Source organism: Microcaecilia unicolor, chromosome 2, assembly GCF_901765095.1.
Source record: "Microcaecilia unicolor chromosome 2, aMicUni1.1, whole genome shotgun sequence".
NCBI lineage: Eukaryota > Metazoa > Chordata > Amphibia > Gymnophiona > Siphonopidae > Microcaecilia > Microcaecilia unicolor.
The window spans coordinates 658868867-658891499 of NC_044032.1; the positions used below are offsets into that span (position 1 = coordinate 658868867).

General features: G+C 44.2%; 1 protein-coding gene across 2 annotated transcripts in view; it reads left to right on the top strand.

The window, feature by feature from the left end:
- Positions 1-22633, top strand: part of SEC24D (SEC24 homolog D, COPII coat complex component) — a 547880-nt gene that overhangs the window by 101766 nt on the left and 423481 nt on the right. For both annotated transcript variants that reach the window (XM_030191796.1, XM_030191797.1), the window contains exons 9-10: positions 5697-5835; positions 15559-15674. In XM_030191796.1, the coding sequence (XP_030047656.1) occupies positions 5697-5835; positions 15559-15674 (255 nt within the window). The remainder of the gene's footprint in view (positions 1-5696; positions 5836-15558; positions 15675-22633) is intronic.

Below are 22633 nucleotides of genomic sequence, written 5' to 3' on the forward strand. Positions count from 1 at the left end.
GACAGGAGGTGATGCTGCTTCAGAAGAGTGCCACCTGAGGCCCCGCCTCTGTTAACCTAATGGTAGGGCCACCACTGTAGGCATCCAACACCTTTTCTGTGAAAATATATTTCCTGATATTGTGACTATTCTTCCCCGTATGTTGAGATCATGTCCTCTAATTCTAGAGCTTCTCCTCATTTGGAAAAGGCTCATTTGTTCAGTATTCCTTCTAAATATTTAAAGATCTGAATCACAGTAACACAGTAAATGACGGCAGATAAAGACCACAGTCTATTTCAGTGATGGCGAACCTTTCAGAGACCAAGTGCCCAAACATCAACCCAAAATTTAATTATTTATCGCAAAGTGCCATTCCCCCTCCCTCTCCCCCTCGCCCCCTCCCTCTCCCCTTCCCCCTCGTCCCCCCTCCACCTCCCCCCGAGTTCCAGGGTCCCCCTCCCTCTGAGTTCCACAGGGTCCCCTCTCCCTTCCAGGGCCAGGGTCCCCCCTCCCCTCTCCCTCCCTCCCAGTTCCAGAGTTGTCGTGGGAGGAACCAGAATGCTGCTCATTCAATTACTCTCTCCTATCAGCATTTTCCTACTACTGTGGTAGCCAATTTCTGTGCCCTGCAAACGGAACGGTGTTTTATTTAATCCTGCAGTGCTGTCATAGTGAAAACACACCAGCAATCCTACATGGAGGCTGGTCTGACAAGGAAAACCAATGGCGTCAAAGACAAAAGCTTTTCCAGAGCAGCCCGCCCTCCCTCTGTCCAAGTACCAGGGCCCCCCTCCGAAATTTAAAAGTCATACCTGGTCAGGGTTAAGGTGCTAATTTTTCTTCATTTCTAGGAAATTGAGTCTTAATAATCACTTAAAAGTATTGATATAATTATTTATTCATTAAAAAAGTAATCAATTATCTGAAGACGAAGTTTGATAAAATAAGCTACATCCACTACTTTAGTGACGGTTCAGCAGCACAGTATAAGAACTTCAAGAAGTTCCTTAACTTATGCCATCATGAGGAAGATTTTGATATAAGAGCTGATTGGAATTTTTTTGGAACAAGCCATGGAAAGTCGCCTTGTGATGGCATTGGAGGCACAACAAAACGATTGGCAGCAAGAGCAAGTCGGCAGCGTCCATCAGCAAACCAGATTCTAACACCTGAAGATCTTTTCAACTTCTGCAATGAAAATATAAATGGAATTAATTTCTTTTTCATCAGCAAAGAGGAAGTTGCAGAAGAAAAAGCTTCACAAGAAGAAAGATTCCAGCAAGGACACACTCTAGCTGGCACAAGAGAAAACCATAATTTTTTGCCCATTGATAAAACAACAATTCAAGTCAGCAGAGTTTCAAAGGAGGCAACATCATTTTTGGCAAAAATTAGTGATGCTGAACAAATAGATAAAGTCACAAATCTTCAGCCTGGGCAGTATGTTGCTTGCATTTATGGAAATAAATGGTGGATTGGAAACGTTTGTGAAACATCAGTTGAACAGAAAGATGCTTTCATAAGCTTTATGCATCCTCATGGTCCCGCTACTTCATTTTATTGGCCAGTAAGACGCGATACTTGCTGGATCCCAGAACAACTTATCATTGCTGTTATTCCAGCTCCATCAGTGACATCATCTGGTCGGCAATATAGTTGCCCTGAAACCATTCTTTTGCAGATCAATGATGCTTTCAGAATGATGAAGTAACGGAAGAAGGCAGGCTTGGGACCTGCAGTGAAGTAACTGAAGAAGGCAGGCTTGGGAACCTGCAGTGAGGTAACACACAATCAGGCTTGGGATCCTGCAGTAAAGATACTCACCCGTGGCTGTTACTGCATGGCTATCGGGCGTGGCCCCTATGGCGATGGGGATGCTGGTTTCAGTGTGATAACCAGTAATGGCTCAGCCATCATGGACCAATGCAATACATCACTCACACAAAATATAACATGCTTTGACCTGAGTAAATGGATACTTAATGGTGGCATTGCAAAACAAAAACATATCAGTGTTGTAGAGCACAATTTTCTCTTTCAGATGATACTGTTCACAAGCTGATTCAGGCAGACTTTTTAAATAATTGGCTTTGAACTTTGGTACATTTTACCATTTGCACTGATAGTGCCAACTTTGAAGAGATCCTGCAGGGTGGTTATAGATGCAGGTTAGTTGCAAATCTAGCAGTATTATGTCCAGCACAAGCATAATGCTTGTTCAAAATTTCAAGACCGTATCTTTGTTTGCATGGAAGCTGTTGCGGTCTGAATATTGGTCCAAATATGTTCCTATGAGTCGCGACCAATTTTGATGCACACTTTGAGTCAACTTGTTTGACTGGATTTTGCATCCATAATGTTAAAATGTATTTCATCGGAATTAGCATCAAAAACTGTACAGGATTTGAATTTTTTAGCCATTCATATAAATGTGTTTGGATTTTATTAGACCCCAAAAAGGGCATTTTGGTACATGTCAAGCGCTCATGGACTGACAGCCTTTCAGAAAAGGGGGTCTAGATCTGCAACTATCGCAGTTAGAGACCTCAAATTTTGGGAAACTTCGTTTAACACCTGACTCGCACAACAGATAAAATTTGAACAAAATTGGAGAAAATGATGGAACTTTTTTTTAAATTTAGACCACTTGGCATGGAATGACCCATGCATAAGAATATCATGTAGGGTTAGAAGTGGATAAATAGAAAAACATAACATTATGATATCATGAAAGACCAAATCAGTGAAAATACACGAAAGTTTCCTCACAGCAACAAATTCAAGGATATGCCTGTCCTTGGCTGACACACATTTATTCTTGAAATTGTTGCTGTGACGATACTTTCCCATGTCGGAAACAGGAATGGATATATATATGAGATTTTGATTTGAAAAATATTTTCTACTGCAGGAAACAACGTGGCCAGCTTCAAAATTACTGCCATGTGGGCACGCTAACTGGTCGGTAGTGTTTTTGGTGTGCGTTACATTTGCGTTAGTGTTCACAATTTAGATGTTCAGTGAATGTTCTACATCTTTTGTGGTTTACGCTATGTTTGTCTGCCAAGCAGAAATCTTCTACCTAATGAAACAAATTTAGGGGCTAAGATGAAAAAGATTCATTGCATAAAGTACATTTTTGTTTAAAAAAAATAAACAAAGTATGTGAAGCAAGAGTACCTGACTACTTTGTTGGTTTCATTTATTTTGGGTAAGTTAACATGATTCTAGTATCTGCAAAACTAAGTTAAAAATTGCACTTGTAGTCAACCTATAATATGAGCCTGAATAAGATATTGTTACTGTCATTCATTTCACTGGCTTCTCTTTAATGCATGCTCAGGAATGTGTTTATCTCTTTTTCAAGATATGTAATTCCCTCCTCTCCCTCCATCTGCTACTCTGTTAGTTTTGTTTTATTATTGTGAACTGCCTAGATGTTATGTCTTGTGACAGTATTGGGCTCATTTTCAAAAGAGAAAAACATCCCAAAAGTGGCATAAATCTGCATTTGGACATTTTTCTCACAAAAACGTCCAAATTGGTATTTTCAAAACCAATTTTTAGAAGTTTTTCTATGAAGTCCGTCAGACGTGCGTTCAAATCACATGGGGGCATGTCAGGGGCATGTTAAGGATGGGATTTGGGTGTTCCCATCAGCCATAATGGAACAGAACAAAACCGTCAAACACTAAGGCATTTTGAGCTAGACCTGTTTTTATAATGTATAAGGCAAAAAAAGATGCCCTAAATGACCAGATGGCAACTGGAGGGAATCAGGGGTGACTTCCCCTTACTCCTCCAGTGGTCACTAACTCCCTGCCACCCCCCAAAAATGTGATTAAAAACATTACTTGCCAGCCTCTGTGCCAACCTCAGATGTTATGTTCAGTTCCATTAGAACATTATGCAGGTCCCTGGAATAGTCTAGTGGTGGATACAGTGCACTGCGGACAGGTGGACCCAGACCCATACCTCTCCTTACCTGTTACACTTGTGGAGGAAAATGTGAGCCCTCCAAAACTCCCCAGAAACCCACTGTACCCACATATAGGTGCCCCCTTCACCCGTAAGGGCTATGGTAGTGATGTGCGGTTGGGGGTAGTGGGTTTTGGGGGGCTCAGCAGACAAGATAAAGGAGCAATGGTGAGATGTGTACCTGGCTGCATTTTATGAAGTCCACTGCAGTGCCCCCTAGGGTTCCCTATTGCTTTCCTGGGATGTCAGGGGGACCAGTGTACTAAAAATGCTGGCTCCTCCTACATCCCAATGACTTGATTTTGTACGTTTTGTTTGAAAACGGACCAATGAAAAACCTGTCCAAATCACAGAACTTTGTATTTTCGAAAACAAAAGATAGACATTTTTCTTTTTTGAAAATGACCTTCTTTCCTATTCAGATTTTGGATGTTGTTTGCAAAACGTCCAAAGTCGGACTTAGACGTCATATCACATAAAGATGAACTTGAATTTAACTGGTAAGGCAGTGACACTGAGAGCTCAGCACGGGTTTAGGGACCCTTTAACAGAGTGTCGGTAAACCCAACGCGGGCTTACCGCACGCTAACCCAGAAATACTGCTGGTCCAATGCACCTGCCAACAGTAGTTCTGCCTCAAGCTTGTGCCATTTCAGTGCGCTGTAAAAAAATGTTTTGTTTTATAGCACAGCGCTGACTCTGCGGTAATCGAGCATCACTGCCCACTGCCCAGTTACCGCTTGGTTACCTCGGGAGCCCTTACTGCCACCTCAATGGGTGGCGTTAAGTGCTCCCTCCTCATGGTCATTTTTTAAAAGGGCTTCTTACCCGCTGTAGTAAAAAGGGCCCTGGCGCATGGGAAAAATGGCCCCCATCACTACCAGAGGACCCTTTTTCCCACAGCTTAGTAAAAGGACCTCTTAGTGTCCTTAAAACATTTGCTAGATATAAGCCAATCTGGCTGAGGGGACACAAGCTGTGTTTTTTTTCTGCTCTGTCATGAAATGTTTAGATTATGAAATACTTGCTGCTTGGATGGAGCATGAAAAGTAAGGTCCCAATATTCAAAGCATTTATGCCCCTAACTTTGGGCCTCTTTTACCAAACTGCACAAGTGATTCCCACATCGCTAGCGCAGTTTAGTGAAAGGGGCCCTTTGAGTATTATGCTCATAAATTGGTCTCTTTGAACATTTACTAGGGCTGAATGCATAAACGTTTACTCAAAATTTCACTAAACTCTTTAAATTTAAGAAAACATAAAAAGTGGGTATCTACAGGGGTGGATGTTAGGAGCTTAGCACTGATTTTCAGTACTAGCCTCATAAATTAGGCTCATATTTCTAGGCAAACGAACGGGAGACCTAAATTTATAAGCATAACTTTTAAGCTCCTAAATTAAGATGAATTTTCAGCTGAAAAGATATGTTCTAAGTTTGGCTGAAACTAGGGCTTAAATTTAGGAGGCTAATTTAGGAGCATAAGTTTAGGAGTTCAGCATTTTCTGAATATTTGGCCCTAAAGTTTCGAGTTTATTAGATTTCATATGCCATATCTTGGAAAGTGCTATACAAACAACACACAGAAAAAACATGAATACAATACAAATCTAAAGAAGAAGAAATGTTTTTTTTTCTCTAAATCATTTCATATTATATTCTGGTGGTGTTTATCTACTTCAGGTTTTTTCTGTGCATCTTACACTAATGTGTAGTAATCACGTTATATTTTATGTAGACACCACTACATGTTGTAAATCACGGTGAAGCTGGACCCATCAGATGCAACAGATGCAAGGCTTACATGTGTCCATTCATGCAGTTCATTGACGGGGGAAGAAGATATCAGTGTGGATTTTGCAGCTGTGTTAATGATGGTGAGTGTTGATGTTATGTGTAGGCCTGAATAGCAAAAGTAGTCGCTCATGTAAAATAATTACTGTGACTCATATATAGACCCACATACTTAAAGGTCTCAGAACATGTATGAGATGGGAAAGACTTGACGTGAAACAGGGATCTCCTAGAGCTTGGCAAACCTTTCAGCAAACATAGTCCCCGATATGGGACACATTCTACATAGACTCCAAATTTATCAGTTAAATTTGTGACATTAGAACACTGGGGTGGGTGGGGATTTTGTAGAGGGGAGGGATTTCTTTACACTGGATGGAACGTACAGGTCTTTCTCTGCCGTCATCTACTATGTTACTATCAGGCTCATTTTCAAAAGAGAAAAACGTCCAAAAACTGACATAATTCTGCATTTGGACGTTTATCTCACAAAAACGTCCAAATCAGTATTTTCGAAACCTCTTTTTAGATATTTTTCTCTGAAGTCCGTCAGAAGGACATCTAAATCTCAAGGGGGCATGCCAGGGGCGTGTTCAAAGCAAGGCTTGGGCGTTCCTAAGACTTAGACGTCTTTCAGCCATAATGGAAAAAAACAAAAACGCCCAAGACTAAAACTTAAGACGTTTTGAGGTAGACCTGTTTTTATTACAAATAAGGCACAAAAAGGTGCCCTAAATAACCAGATGACCACTGGAGGGAATCAGGGGTGACATCCCCTTATTCCCCTAGTGGTCACTAACCCCCTCCCACCCCAAAAAATGTTTTGAAAAACATTACTTGCCAGCCTCTATGCCAACCTCAGACGTTGTACTCTGGTCCATTAGAATAGCATGCAGGTCCGTGGAGTAGTCTAGTAGTGGTGCAGTGCACTGCAGACAGTTGGACCCAGGCTTCTACCTTCCCCTACTTGTTACACTTGTGGAGGAAACTGTGAGCCCTCCAAAACCCACCAGAATCCCACTCTACCCACATATTGGTGCTCCCTTCACCTGTAAGGGCAGTGGTAGTGGTGTACAGTTGGGGGTAGTGGGTTTTGGGTGGGGTTTGGGGGGCTTAGCAGACAAGGTAAGGGAGCAATGGTGAGATGTGTACCTGGGAGCATTATATAAAGTCCACTTCAGTGCCTCCAAGGATGCCCTACTGCTTTCCTGGAATGTCACTTTTCCACTATTTTACCTGATGCCAAGCTTTCTGTTTTTTTTTTTTATAACATCTGAGCCTTGTGTCTATTGTTTATCATTAGATTTGTGCTTTGAATTCAGATCTATAGATGGAAAGGAGGTCTCATTACATATATTTAAATACCAGAGTGCTATTTTTCCATACTTCATAACAAGAGTGTACATTCCTTAATTACCAGTCCCAATGCAACTGAAGCTTTTACCTCCTCAGTGCATGTAAATGGTTTCATCCCTGTGTGGATTCTCTGATGCCCTGTGAGGCTTTCTTTCCAACCAAAGCTTGTACCACACTCAGGACATGTAAATGGTTTCACTCCTGTGTGTATTCTCTGATGCATTGTGAGGTTTACCTTCTGACCAAAGCTTTTACCAAACTATATACATGCAAATAGTTTCTCTCCTGTGTGGACCTTCTGATGCACTTTGAGATTTACATTACAACCAAAGCTTTTACCACACTTAGAACATGCGAATGGCTTCACTCTATTGTGGATTTTCTTGTGTATTTTGTATGTTTTGCATTTGGATGTTTTTTTGTTTGAAAATGGACCAAAAAATAAAACATCCAGATCACAAAACGTTTTTCTAAACAGCATTTGACTTGCCCAAAGTTACAAGGAGCAGCAGTGGGAATTGAACCCATGTTGCCAGGATCAAAGCCCACTGCACTAACCATTAAGTCACTCCTCCTCTGTTTTGGATGTTTTGCATTTGGACGTTTTTTTGTTTGAAAATGGACCAAATAAAAAGACGTCCAAATCACAAGATATCCATAGCATTTTTGAACACAAAAGATAGACGTCGATCGTTTTCAAAAATGACCACCTTTCCTGTTCTGAATTTGGATGTTTTTGTAAAACGTCCAAATTCTGATTTAGACGTTCAAATGCCCCTCCACGTATGTTACTATTGGGCTCATTTTCGAAAGAGAAGGACGACCATCTTTCGACATAAATCGGAAGATGGACGTCCTCACAGGGTCGTCCAAATCGGTATACTTGAAAGCCGATTTTGGACGTCCCTAACTGCTTTCCATCACAGGGACGGCCAAAGTTCAAGGGGGCATATCGGAGGCGTAGCGAAGGTGGGACTTGGGCATGCCTAACACTTGCACGTCCTCGACCCATAATCGAAAGAAACAAGGATATCCCTGATGAACACTTGGACGACTTTACCTGGTCGTGTTTTTCTTACGACCAAGGCACAAAAAGGTGCCCAAAATGACCAGATGACCACTGGAGAGAATTGGGGATGACCTCCCCTTTCTTCCCCAGTGGTCACTAACCCCCTCCCTAAAACTATTTAGTGCCAGCCTCTACGCCAGCCTCAAATGTCATACTCAGCTCCATGACAGCAGTATGCAGGTCCCTGGAGTAGTTTTAGTGGGTGCAGTGCACTTCAGGCAGGCGAACCCTGGCCCATCCCCCCCTACCTGTTATGTTTGTGGAGGAAACAGCGAGCCATCCAAAACCCACCAGAAACCCACTGTACCCACATGTAAGTGCCCCCCTTCACCCGTAAGGGCTATGGTAGCAGTGTACAATTGTGGGTAATGGGTTTTGGGGGGGCTCAACACACAAGGTAAGGGAGCTATGTACCTGGGAGCAATTTGTGAAGTCCACTGCAGTGCCTCCTAGGGTGCCCGGTTGGTGTCCTGGCATGTCAGGGGGACCAGTGCACTAGAAATGCTGGCTCCTCCCACGACCAAATGGCTTGCATTTGGTCGTTTCTGAGATGGACGTCCTTGGTTTCCATTATCGGTGAAAATCAGAAACGACTAAGTCTAAGGACAACCAAGTTTCAGGATTTGGTCATCCCTGACGGTATTATCGAAACGAAAGATGGACGCCCATCTTGTTTAGAAAATACGGGTTTCCCCGCCCCTTGATGGGGACGTTCTGCGAGGACATCCTTATCAAAACTTGGACCTCCCTTTCGATTATGCCCCTCTATGTGTGAGACGACCGTGAAGAAACAACGCAGTGTGTCTTGGGTCTGCGTTTATGTCTTATGGAAAAGGGGAGGGAAATTGAAAATACACTACATTCATGATTATTGTATTGTTTTTCTTGTTTGTTTGTCAGTGGTTATTAATAAAAAAGTTTTTTTTTTAAAAGTCTCAGAACAGGTGGAGGGCTTGGTAGCCCAGGATCAGTTTATTTTGGTGTTGAAACCTGTATGATCCATGGATACTGCACGTCTGGCCAAAGTGGAAGCATTTATTTTTTTAATTTATTTTATTTCAGAATATTTGATGTTTCACATCAACCACATACATAGTGGGTGATTTACAATATAAAATATATGTAAAGCATGAAATGAAGTTATATCAATGAAGATTAGTGAGAAAAGAAGGAAAAAGAGAGGAGGGGGAAAGGGGGTGGTGAATTATTGGGGCAGCAACCAGCTGGATCAATGGAGAAATTGACCTATTAAACTAGTAACTTGATCTTTATCTGCCATCATCTATTATGTTAAGCGTGAGAAATAAACAGAAATCACATGTGTCTCTTGTTTTGTAGATTAATCAGAAAGTTAACAGCACTAAAGAATTATTTATATGTGATCTATTTTAAGACAGAATGATTTGATGAGGGCTTAGTGAGGTCAAACAGGAAGTGTAAGATGATGCATATTGTTAATTCTAACAGTTGTGCTGTGCATAAGGAAAATAGTCCTAGTAATACTGAAATGGATTTCGCCCAGGGCATCCCAACCCTGCCCTGGGAACCTCACAGCCTGCTGAGTTTTCAAGATATCCACAGTGAATATGCAAGAGATAAATTTCCATATGATGGGTTTCCAGTGCATCTCATGCATATTGATGGGACACTGTCTGTGGAGTCCCCAAAGTATGTTGGTGAAGCCCTGATATGGGTTTTAATGTGAAGAACCAACTTTATGGGAAAACCATCTGTATTGAAATGTTTTAATAAAATAATTTAATTTATGTAACTTAAAATAGCCTTACTACTACTACTACTACTACTACTTAGCATTTCTATAGCGCTGCCAGGGTTACGCAGCGCTGTACAAGTTTAGCATGGGGAAGGACAGTCCCTGCTCAAGAGAGCTTACAATCTAAAGGTTACAAACTATGTAGTCAGTGTAGGTAACTTACAACTTATGTGGTCAGTGTAGATAGCTTACAATCTAAAGGTTACAACTATGTAGTCAGTGTAGGTAACATGAATGGGGAAGGTGGTTAGGCGCCAAAAGCAAGGGAGAAGAGATGGGCTTTGAGTAAGGACTTTAAGATGGGCAGGGAGGGCGCATGGTGTATGGGCTCGGGAAGTCTGTTCCAGGCATAAGGTGATGCGAGGCAGAAGGGGCGGAGTCTGGAGTTAGCGGTGGTAGAGAAGGGTACAGATAGAAGTGATTTGTCCTGAGAGCGGAGGTTGCGGGTGGGAGCATACGGGGAGAGGAGGGTAGAGAGGTAAAGGGGGGCTGCAGATTGAGTGCACTTGAAGGTCAATAGGAGAAGCTTGAACGCGGTAGATAAGACGTGCAGCGGAACTTTGGACAGATTGAAGGTGGGATAGATGGCTAAGTGGGAGGCCAGCGAGAAGAAGGTTGCAATAGTCAAGACGAGAGGTAACGAGCGAGTGGACGAGGGTTCGGGTGGTCTGTTCAGAGAGGAATGGGCGAATTTTGCTAATATTATAGAGGAAGAAGCGACAAGTCTTAGCTGTCTGCTGGATATGGGCAGAGAAGGAGAGGGAGGAGTCGAAGATGACTCCGAGATTGCGGGCTGAAGAGACGGGGAGGATGAGGGCGTTGTCAACAGAGACGGAAAGTGGGGGTAGAGGAGAAGAGGGTTTGGGTGGAAAGACAAGGAGCTCGGTCTTTGCCATGTTCAGTTTCAGATGCCGGTTGGACATCCAGGCAGCGATGTCTGAGAGGCAGGCCGAAACTTTGGCCTGGGTTTCGATTGTGATGTCGGGAGTGAAGAGATAAAGCTGGGTGTCATCAGCATAGAGATGGTACTGGAAACCATGTGATGAGGGTGGGGGGTGGAAGAAGAGCCATTAGAAAATACTCTGAAGGTGCGTTGGGAAAGGTACGAAGAGAACCAGGAGAGGACGGAGCCCTGGAACCCGAATGAGGACAGTGTGTCAAGAAGTAAATTATGATTAACGGTGTCAAAGGCGGCCGATAGGTCGAGGAGGATGAGGATGGAATAGTGACCTTTGGATTTTGCAAGGAACAGGTCATTGCAGACTTTAGAGAGTGCTGTTTCTGTTGAGTGTAGTGGGCGAAAGCCGGATTGAAGCGGATCGAGGACGGCCTGAGAGGAGAGGAAATCAAGGCAGCGGCTGTGGACAGTGCGTTCAAGTAATTTGGAGAGGAAGGGTAGAAGAGAGATAGGGCGGTAGTTGGAGGGACAGGTGGGGTCAAGTGAAGGTTTTTTGAGAAGTGGTGTGACTACAGCGTGCTTGAAGGTGTCAGGGACAGTAGCAGTGGAGAGAGAGAGGTTGATGATGTGACAGATTGAGGGGATAACTGTAGGAGAGATGTTGTTAAGCAGATTGGTGGGAATGGGATCAGAGGAACAGGTGGTGCACTTAGAGGAAGAAAGAAGGTGAGCAGTGTCCTCTTCGGTGATCGCAGGGAAGGAGGAGAAGGAGGCCAGGTTAGGTTGGTTGTGGGTTGTTTTTAAAACCTACCCCTCTATAGACCCTCGTGGGATCCTTCCACACGGAGGTGTACAGAGGGTTTGTTCTTCTATGATCTTGTGGACCGCCTCCCTGAATTCCTGTGAGACCCCTTCCCATGGGTATCGCTGTTGGGGAGGCATCAGAAGGCGCAGTTCAAATCTTAGTCCAATGACCACAGCTTTCTGTCTCTTTGGATCTAAGTGAATCTTTGGCCAGTTCTGTGCCTGCATTAAATCTATAAAATATCTATAACGCTGTTACAGTTAGAAATCTTACTTATGTGTGTGTTATATTGTAAGGCAGATGAAAGGTAGAGAATGGATTGAAGTGAAGACAGAGACAGTTTAGTTAAAGGAATAGTCTTTTATTCTTACCAAATCAGGTATTAATCTGGTACATTCAGTGGACAGATTCTGGGTCCGACCGACCAGGGCTCCGCTCTTTACAATACGTTGGGGAAACACTCCAACGAGGGCTCGGACGCACCCTGCTTTTATACAATTTGGTCACCATACAAGTCTATGGAGAGGGACTTTTTTTTACCTAATCTTGCATAACCTCTGAATCATACTCAACTGCCGGTCAGGTGCCCATCTCCTTTCCGTTTTAGTATTGCAACTTATTGTGCAATTTCCCTTTTTGTAAACAACTCCTTGGAGACTAATATCCAAACATGGGCAAATCTTTCTCATATCATCTTGTGATCTGGGTGCCATCTTCTAAAGACAGACTCCATCTTATGAACCAAACCTCTATCATTTCTGTCTTTAATTTCTTCATCGTAGGTGTTACACTCAATTTGGAAGTTGCACCAGGTTTCATTAAGACTCACCAAGCAGTCCTGCTCTTGCAGGCTCCCTGCTATAAGGCCATCAGCTGATTATCAGGCCTAGTCAGTGCTTTTCAGCTGTTTAAAGCTATGTAGCTTGGCCCACCACTATTCCAGTAGATAGGTCTCAAGCTAGAACACATATTAACAGGGTTAAGAAGTCACAGGGAGGAGAAGGCTTGGAAGTGAATTCAAGGTTTATCTTCTGCACTTTATTGCGGAAGTAATCAGCTAGTGTTTGAGGAGAGAGTGAGGGGGGGGTGGGAGCGGAGGGCACTTTAAGTAGGGAGTTGAGGGTGGCGAAGAGGCGACGAGGGTTGGAGCCAAGAGAATTGGTTAGTTGAGAGTAATATTCCTGTTTGGCAAGGAATAGGGAGGACTGGAAGGAGGAAAGTATGAATTTGTAATGGGTGAAGTCTGACAGGGTGCGAGATTTCCTCCAGAGTCGTTCAGCAGATCGGGTGCAGGAGCGAAGGTAACGGATGCAAGGGGTTAACCAGGGCTGAGGATTAATGTGCTTAGTGGGGCGAGAGACAGATGGTGCTAGGGTATCCAGAGCAGTGGAGAGAATTTCATTGTAGGTAGAGACAGCCTTGTCGACGGATTCAAAAGACGAGATGGAAGGGAAGAGATTGGAGATGTGAGAGGATAGGGTAGGGGGGTCGACGGCTTGGAGATTCCTGAAGGCAGTGGTTATAGTTGGGCGAGGTTGAGGGGGAGGGTGGTGAAGTGTGAGGGTGATTAGGTGATGATCTGAGATTGGAAGGACTGAGGTGCAGAAGTTGGAAGATGAGCAGGAAGAGAAGAGAACGAGGTCGAGACAATGGCCGTTACGGTGAGTAGGGGTGGTAGAGCATAGTTGGAGGTTAAAGGAGGATGTCAGAGAGAGGAATTTAGAAGGGTAGGAGTTGGATGGGTTGTCAACGTGAATATTAAAATCACCAAGAATGAGGGATGGAGATGAGGGATCAAGAAAGGCGGTGAGCCAAGCGTCGAAGTCAGTAAGGACAGAAAGGAACTGGCTCTGTAACTTAGCTTTTAGTACCATCTAATTGGGCTTAGTTGATCATTTCTTTACAGGAGTACCTTTTTTCTTCCTCACCCTTCCCCCCCCCCCCCCCCCCCCCCATCGCTTTCCATTTTTTAGGTTTCTACCTTGCCTTTGACTTTTGCTTTGTGTGAATTGCCTTATCTTTCATATCAGAATATTGTAGTTCCTTTCTGTCCTTTTAAATTTTATTATGTAAACCACTTTGATCTGCTAAGTTAGTAAAGGCGGTACGCCAATAAATTAAACTAAACTAAAACTTCCTAAATACTGTCAAAAAATGAACATAACTTCCCATAGAAAGATCCCGCCCCCTGCCCATCCCACAACAACCGTAAAACATCAGAAAAAATGTCATGAACTCTGCGAAAAGAAGGCAAAACAGTCCAAAGAACAGTTCACTGGCAAGAAGTCTGACCCTGGAAGCTATTAAATAAAGAACTTCTCAAGCGTGATGATAAAGAATCCATAAAGGGGGTCCAAAGTTGAATAAAGAAATCTATCTTCTTTGGTTTCATGCCTTCCATACAGGATTCCTTTGTGTTTATCTCATGCATTTATGACTTCTGTTACTGTTTTCATCTCCACCATCTCCTGCGGGAGGGCGTTCCAGGTATCTACCACCCTCTCCGTGAAAAAGTACTTCCTGACATTATTCCTGAGTCAGCCCCCCTGTAATCTAAATTGATGTCCTCTAGTTTTACCACCTTCCCGTCTCTGGAAAGGGTTTGTTTGTAGATTAATACCTTTCAAATATTTGAATGTCTGTATCGTATCACCCCTTTCCACATCTTCAGGTTGTCAAGTCTCTCCTCATACGTCTTGTGGCGCAAACCCCATACTATTTTTGTTGCTTTTCTCTGAACTGAATCAAGTCTTTTTACATCCTTAGCAAGATGCGGCCTCCAAAACTGAACACAATACTCGCCTCACCAATGACTTACCGCTCAGTAAACAGGATTACTGCAGCTGCCCAGCGGTACTTCTCACCCCTAGCACGCTGTACCGGCGGGTTAGCACGGGAGCCCCTACCATCACCTCAATCGGTGGCGGTAAGGCCCCCCCCCCCCTGAAATGGCCGCGCAGCAAGTGCTTTACTTGCTGCATGGCCATTTCCTGTAGGAAAGAAAGATTTCTCTTTTACCCGCTGCGGTAAAAGGGGGGCCTCGGCCTGCGTGAAAAACATGCGCCGATGCCAACACAGCCACCCTTTTGCCACAGCTTGGTAGAAGGGGCCCTGAATGTCCTGTTTTTTTCATTGCCATTTCACTTATGTTTTCCTCCTGCCTGTACCAACAAGTGGCACCGTCTGATTTTCACAGAAGATACCATGCCATATTTGTTCAAGTTTACTCTGAATGAGTCATAAGTAATGTTCCAGTACTTCTTGGATGAATGCCATGCTTCTGGCAAGAGCAAATTCTCCTAGACATCTGAATTAACTTGAATGTCCTCAGCTGGATCACAATAGTTTAATCCTTTCCCTAATACAGTCATATTTTCAGGTCTGAAAAATGAACCCCAAAACACTGATGCTAGTGACTTTCATAATCCTTGTCAGCCAGAGGCAGGAGCTTTTAATCAGAGTACAATAAGCCATTACAGTTAAATAACTCTTTAACTTCCGCCCTCTCAGGCACATTGTACAGTGCATCGTTTCAGACCTCACCAAAATAATATCTGAATTATAGCACAGCTTTAATTAATTACTATTTTTATGAAAACCTGGCATGCCGGAAACATTCTTTTTTCAGCAGTTGGAGCAGATTGCTAAGGATGGCTGATCACTAAAAAAAAAACTGCACAGGGGTCTGCACCAGGATCTCCCATGGATGTGACCAGAGACAAAGAAAAATGTGTTAAAAGGCACAAAAATATTTCTTCTAGAAAACTGTTGACATTTCTGTTCTACATAAAGTTCTGCTATTTTTATTCAGGCCAGATCTTTGCCCTCTCTGTGAGAAGTTACACCTAATCAATTTTCTGTTTATTAAAAAAAGAAAATTGCCTTCCTGTTTTTGTTTCTTTAGTTCCACCCTTCTACTTCCAACATCTGGACCACGTCGGCAGAAGACTTGACCATTACCAAAGGCCAGAGTTATCTCTAGGATCTTACGAGTTTGTTGCTACATTGGATTATTGCAGAGTAAGTATCCTTTAAAGCATATTTCAAGCATCCTTTAAAACATTTAAACACAAAGCACTTTATCCATATTTATTAATGGGCTGCACTTTGGAACACTGTGTGACAGAAAAAATGGAATCAGCAGATCCATTTGATATAAATAAATCGAGCATACAAAGAATTATTTCCATATGACAGTCTAAAGGGTAACATTTGAAGCTGTCTAAATGCTAAAGATGCAGGGAAATCAAGTGGCCACAGCTCTTTGCTCATACACTAAGGGGGAAAGGATGGTGCTGTTTACAGTTTCTGCCTCGAAGCATAGAATATGACAACAGATATGAAGCCCCATTTTGTGCAAGACATTTAGGGGTCCTTTTTCTAAGCCGCGCTAAAATGTGGCCTGTTCTAGTTTTGGCGCATGAAATTGATGGCGTGCTGGGCCACTTTTTACCATGGCAGGAAAAAGGCCTTTTTTACAATGGGGCAGTAAATGGACGTGTGCTAATATTAAAATTAGCATGTGGCTGTTTACTGCCTGAGCCCTTACCGCCACCTGTTTAGAAGATGGTAAGGGCTTACGCGCTACTCATGCAGTAATTGAGTAGCATGCGGCAATGTGACCACACTGCCTATTACCATCAGGAATACCCCCCCCCCCCCCCCCCCAGTAGAAAAAAGGAAAATTATTTTAGACCATGGGAAATTGCGACGTTTATTGCTGTAAAGTGTTCTCTACTATTTGAGAAGTTGATGGGATACGGGAACAATGTTTAGATATATTGCTATGAACAAATTCCTGGTTAAAGAAAAGTTCAGGATGGTTTCCCTGGGCACCCTTCTTCCAATTTTTCAGGAAAACGATTAGCTATGCTGTCTGGACTTAAACGATGCTTATACTTATACATCCAGCTCACTGGATGTATCTTCAGTTTCGACTGGTGACATTTTACTTCCAGTATCGCGTGTTGCATTTTGGCCTCTTGTCGGCTCCCAAGGTTTTCATCAAGTGTATTGCAGTAGTCGCAGTGTCGCTAGGTAGACTGGGAGTCCAAGAGGGGTATAATCGAAAGGAACGCCCAAGTTTTGCTGGAGTTATCCTCTGAAGAACCGTGAAGTTTGGAGACAGGGTGCTGGGCTCGATGGACCCTTGGTCTGTCGTAGCATGGCGATGCTTATGTACTTATGAAGTGTTTTCCAACCCTCATCACGCAGAACAAGGGATCTCCTCTACATCCCAAGTTCCAGTCTCTGGCCTTCATGGCCTGGATATTGAGAGCTTAGAATTTGCTTCCTTGCATCTTCCTGAGGGTGTCTCTAAAATCTTGCTGGCTTCCAAGAAAGATTCCAGTAAGAGATATGATTCTTTCAAATGGAGGAGGTTTGCCGTCTGGTGTGAGGGCAAGGCCCTAGATCCTGTTTTCTGCCCTATACAGACCCTGCTTGAATTCCTTCTGCACCTCTCTGAGTCTGGTCTCAAGACCAGCTCCCTAAGGGTTCACCTGAGTGCAATTGTAATAAACCCCCTAGTGATGGAGTGCGTAATTATTCTTATAAATAGTTCAGCAGAAAAGGTCACGGTGTATGGGGTTTCCAGAGAAAATGCCACATACAAAAGGGATTTGACAAGAAAAATGAGTTGATACTATTATTTAATACTGAATGAAAACATCTAGATAAGATTCTTTGAGCAGGTGACAACAGGTCACGGCTAATGGCATAAAGTAAGATGGTAAATGCTCGGCAAAGAATTACAATGGTGGTATGATAATTAAATGAACAAAATTACAACACTTTTTACTTGACTGTGCTAGCCTCTCAAGGTACCCCAGCCAGGTGTGCCAACTTGGTTATTGTTTTGTTACCTCAGCATCTAACACACTGGTCCATTGTAACCTATCAACAAGCAGCTTTGCAGAACTCTGTCTCTAATAAACACACCAGAAAACTCTTTCAGCTCACTAACATTCAGCCTTTGTCTGCTCACAAAGGTATTACATGAACAAAAGGCCTTGTCCACGGGTGTTGTCATCGGGCGTCAGCTCAGGAACTCCATGGTACCTACTAACCTAACTTGAAAAAAACACAAAAAGAGAAAATCCTGACTCCCTGCCTCTGGTGAGTGTGCCCTAACTCCAATCAGTGGCTTCTTTGGCCGAAGGCTGTGAGGACTACCTAAAGTTAAAGAAAAAGATAGATAATCAGGGGAGATTCCTACCTAGTTCCCAACGTTTCCCCTTAAATTTGCTTTAGGTTTTTTCTCCCACCTAGACTATATCCCTTATTGGTACTATTGGGGAGGCAGGCACCTGGCGGGAGGCACACACAGTGGCAGGCTTTAGAACAGGAGCTCTCTGTGCAGGATTTTATTTTTCTTAGGCGGGCTTTCCTCTCTTTAGGGCAGGCACCTAATCTGACGATACCATCCAGCTTAGGCTTTCTTTTGTGCAGGGCACTTGGTTCAGGAGACTTCTCCTTTACAGGGACAGGTCTGTTTTGCACAGGGTACACTCTTGCACAGACAGATTCTCTCTCTCAGGACAGGACTGCCCATGACTGGACACAATTTGGCCGGTCTTCTCAGGGACATGGGGCCCCTCCGCCACACCACTCCCTTGTAGCTCCTCACTCTGGTCTGTCTCTCCACAGCCCTGCCTCCCTTCTGTCTTCACCTGCTATCTACCCACTCTCTTTCCTCCTTTTGGCCTGCTTTGGTGCTCTGCTCCTCCCTGGACTAGCCTGCAGCTCTCACTGTCTCTCACAGATTAGGGTATAACAACTGCTGGGCTTCTGTCTCTCTCAAATTATTTACAATCCAGCTTTTCTTTTTCTCTGCAGGCTTGTTTTTCTTGGTCTCCAGCTGGTATCTTCTCTGCTCAGGCTTGCCTCTCACCAGCCAGCAGCTTCTTCTCTGTTCGGGCTTGCCTCTCCTTTCCAGTCTGCAGCCTCCTTTCTCCTCAGGCTCTCTTCTGCCTACCACAACTCCTGCCTGGGCCTAGCCTCTGATTGGCTGCTCATCGCCCCTCTCTCCCAGACTTTCTCCTGCTCCTCTAGCTCCCAGCACACACTGGGGCCATTATACCTCTCAGCATCCACTGAGGTCATCCCAGCTCCCAGTATCCTCTGGGGCCTCCCTCTGAAGGCAAAAAAGTTTTAAAGTTAACCCCTGCTTACATTATCATCAGTGTGTAGAGGGTAAGCCCATCTCTGGACAGCCTGTAGTTGTTCGCTTCATGAGAGGTTTGCTACTGACAAAGCCCCCTGTCAGACCTCCACTGGTGTCCTGGGACCTCCATGTCATTCTCACTTAGCTGATGAAAGCTTCTTTTGAGCCACTTGATTCCTGTCATCTGAAGTACTTGACCTGGAAGGTCATATTTTTGGTGGTTGTTTCTTCAGCTCGCAGGGTCAGTGAGCTTCAGGCCTTAGTGGCGGATGCACCTTATACGAAGTTTCATCATAACAGAGTAGTCCTCTGCACACACCCTAAGTTCCTTCCTAAGGTTGTATTGGTGTTCCATCTGAACCAGTCGATTGTCTTGCCAACATTCTTCTCCGAACTCATTACCATCCTGTCAAAAGTGCACTGCACATCTTGGACTGGAAGCGAGTATTGGCCTTTTTACTTGGAGCAGACTAGGCCCTACCAACAGTTTACCCAACTTTTTGTTTCTTTTGATCCCAACAGGATGGGGATTTCCATAAGGAAACACACCATTTCCAAATGCATTTCTTTCACTTATGCCCAGTCTAGGCTGACTCTTGAGGGACATGTCAGAGCCATGGCTGTATCAGTAGCCCACTTGCAGTCAGCCTCCATTGAAGAAATTTGCAAGGCTGCAACGTTGTCTTCAGTCCACACATTCACATCTCATTACTGTCTTGAGCCCGTTTTTTTTTGTTGTTGCAGGCTGCGCTCTCACTCAGATTGTATATAATTTCAGGTTACTTTTTTGCCCTCCAATTGATCACTGGTTGTTGTTTTTGGTGAGCCTGGAGGCTAGGGATTCCCGTATGTGAGAATTATAGGCCTGCTTGTTCTCAGAAGATACATACCTGTAAGCAAGTATTCTCCGAGGACAGCAGGCCTTTTATTCTCACATACTGTCCCACCTCCCCTTGGAATCGTCTCCATTTTTCTTATGCTTTTTATTGTACTGCTTGTACTGTGCTCTCACAGTGGGCGGGAAGGCAATTGTATGTACACGGTGGAGCGCATCTTGAGCTCAAAGACTTGTTTAAAGCTCTGGACTGACAATGCAGACCCGCGTTACCCACATGTGATAATAGAAGGCCTGCTATCCTCGAAGAATACCTGCTACAGGTAACTATCTTCGCTTTTTGCACAGAATTTTGGATAGCTTGCCACAGAATATGCCACCTCTTGCAATAGAAGAAACATTGCTCTAAGAAACCAGAGACTCAAATAACACTTACCTAAAACAACTCTTGACTGTTATTCCTACAAGGGGGCTTCCAGCAACTATTGAGTCAAAAGCTGTGAAGACTTACGCAATGAAGACTTCAGTTTCTTATTCTTAATTACATTTTGAATGTTTGTGTAAATGTTGTTTTAAGTATTGTCATACTTGGACAGACCGAAGGTCCATGTAGCCCAGCGTCCTTTTTCCAACAATGGCCAATCCAAGTCACAAATACCTGACAAGATCCCAAAACAGTACAATACATTTTATGCTGCTTATCCTAGAAATAAGCAGTGGATTTTCCCCAAGTTCATTTTAATAATGGCTTATGGACTTTTCTTTTAGGAAGCCATCCAAACCTTTTTAAGCCCCGCTAAGCTAACTGCTTTTACTGCATAAGTACATCCTATATAATAAAACACACCTCCAACGTTCTGAAGCTGACTGCGTGGAAATAAGCCTTGAGGCATTCGTGCTTCTGTATCCATCTCCTGAAATGATGACGTCTCCCACTTCCGGGTGCGTCAGCAGCGAAAGTGCCCAATCACAACATAGCAGCATCAGCCAACAACAACGGACTAAAAAAAAACCTGCCAAACCCATCCAAACTTCTTCAATCGACGAACGAACAACAGCGCTCCAAAAAACCGGTCGTGAAGACACACCCACACACGAACAACAGCGCTCCAAAAAACAAAAAAAAAACGGTCGAGAAGAAGCAGAAAAAGGTGGCATAAGCGGGATCCGGTTTTGGGCGACTGAAAGGAGAAGCATGCCTGCTGCACTAAACACGAAATCGGAGGGTTGAGAGGAGCAGGTATATGAAGAGAGAGAATGTGGTCTTGGGGGGGGGGGGGGGAGAGTGAGGCTTCAGGAGTGAACAGAGAGAGAGACAGGGGACCACGGAGAGGGGTAGGGATTCAGGAGACAGGAAAAATTGCTGGTAGAAGGAGGGCAGAGAGAGAGAGAGAGAGATGTTTGAGAGGGACAGATGCTGGAAATAGGGGATGAAAACAACAAGGGAGACTGTGGTCATGGAGTGGAAGGGAGAAATGGTGAAAATGGAGGGTAGGGGAGAGCTGATGCCCATGGAGGGGAAGTAAAGGGAAAAGAGGAGAAAACAGGAGTTGCAACCACCCCCCCCTCCAAAACAAAACCCTAGACCCATTTAAAAAAACCACACTAAAACACAACACTATAGGCAAAACCCACTCCCCCACCCCAAAAAAACGCTGACCACCCTTCAAGCCCCCTGCCAGAACCTCTCAATTCACCCCCACACCGCACCCCCCCCCCCCCCCCGTCATTGTGAGACACACACACAATATCACAAAACCACACACATCCGCCACCAAACACACAGAGCGCCCAACCCTCTCTCACCTACACACACCCACACACTAAATCTCACAGTGAGACACACACAGACACACTCTGTCTCTCACACAAACTAGAACTGTGACACACATGATCTTTCACTCTCACAGACACACAACCACTGCACCACTCCACCCCAAACCCACGCAACTAATCACTCTCACACACATACACTGATGCGGAACATGCAGAGATGCACACTCACTCTCTCTCTATATATATATATATCACCCCTACAACAATAAGCACCCTCAAAGCCCCCCACCACTTCCTCCAACTTTGCCAGCACGAGACATCCCCACAACCCCCCTCCTCCCCCTCTTACACCAAAACCCTCTCAGTTCACCAACCCCCCCCCCCTTTCATTGTAAGACACACACACAATATCACAAAAACAGAGTCACTCGCCCCCACGCTCCCAGTCCACCCCAACCTCTCTCACTTACACACACACACTCTGTGACACACACACACACACACACACTCTGAGTCACACATGAACTTTCACACTCACACACAGACATACAACCCCCCCCCCCCCAACACCAGAAAAAACACTCCCACATGGAACAAGGAGACATGCACACTCACTCCCTCTCTCTCTAAATCACCACTGTAACAATAACCACCCTCAAAGCCACCCCCCACATCATCCCACTTTGCCAGTACGGGACATCCCCCAAAACCCCCGCACCCTCCTTAAAACACAACCCTCTCGGTTATCCACACCCTGCCCAACCCCCCTTTCATTGTGAGACACACACACAGTATCACAAAACCACAGACACTCGCCCCCAACCTCCCAGTACACCCCACACTCTCTCACTTACACACACACACGAACTCTCTCTGTTACACACACACAGACACCTCTCTCACACACACAATATAGCTCTGTGACACACATGACCTTTCACTAACACACACAGACACACAACCACACCAACCGTCCAACCCCTTTTTAAACTCTGCCAAGCTAACCGCCTTCACTACGTTCTCCGGCAACGAATTCCAGAGTTTAATTATGCCTTGGGTGAAGAAAATTTTTCTCCTATTTGTTTTAAATTTACTACACTGTAGTTTCATCGCATGCCCCCTAGTCCTAGTATTTTTGGATAGTGTGAACAGACGCGTCACATCCAGAGTTTAATTATACGTTGAGTGAAGAAATATTTTCTC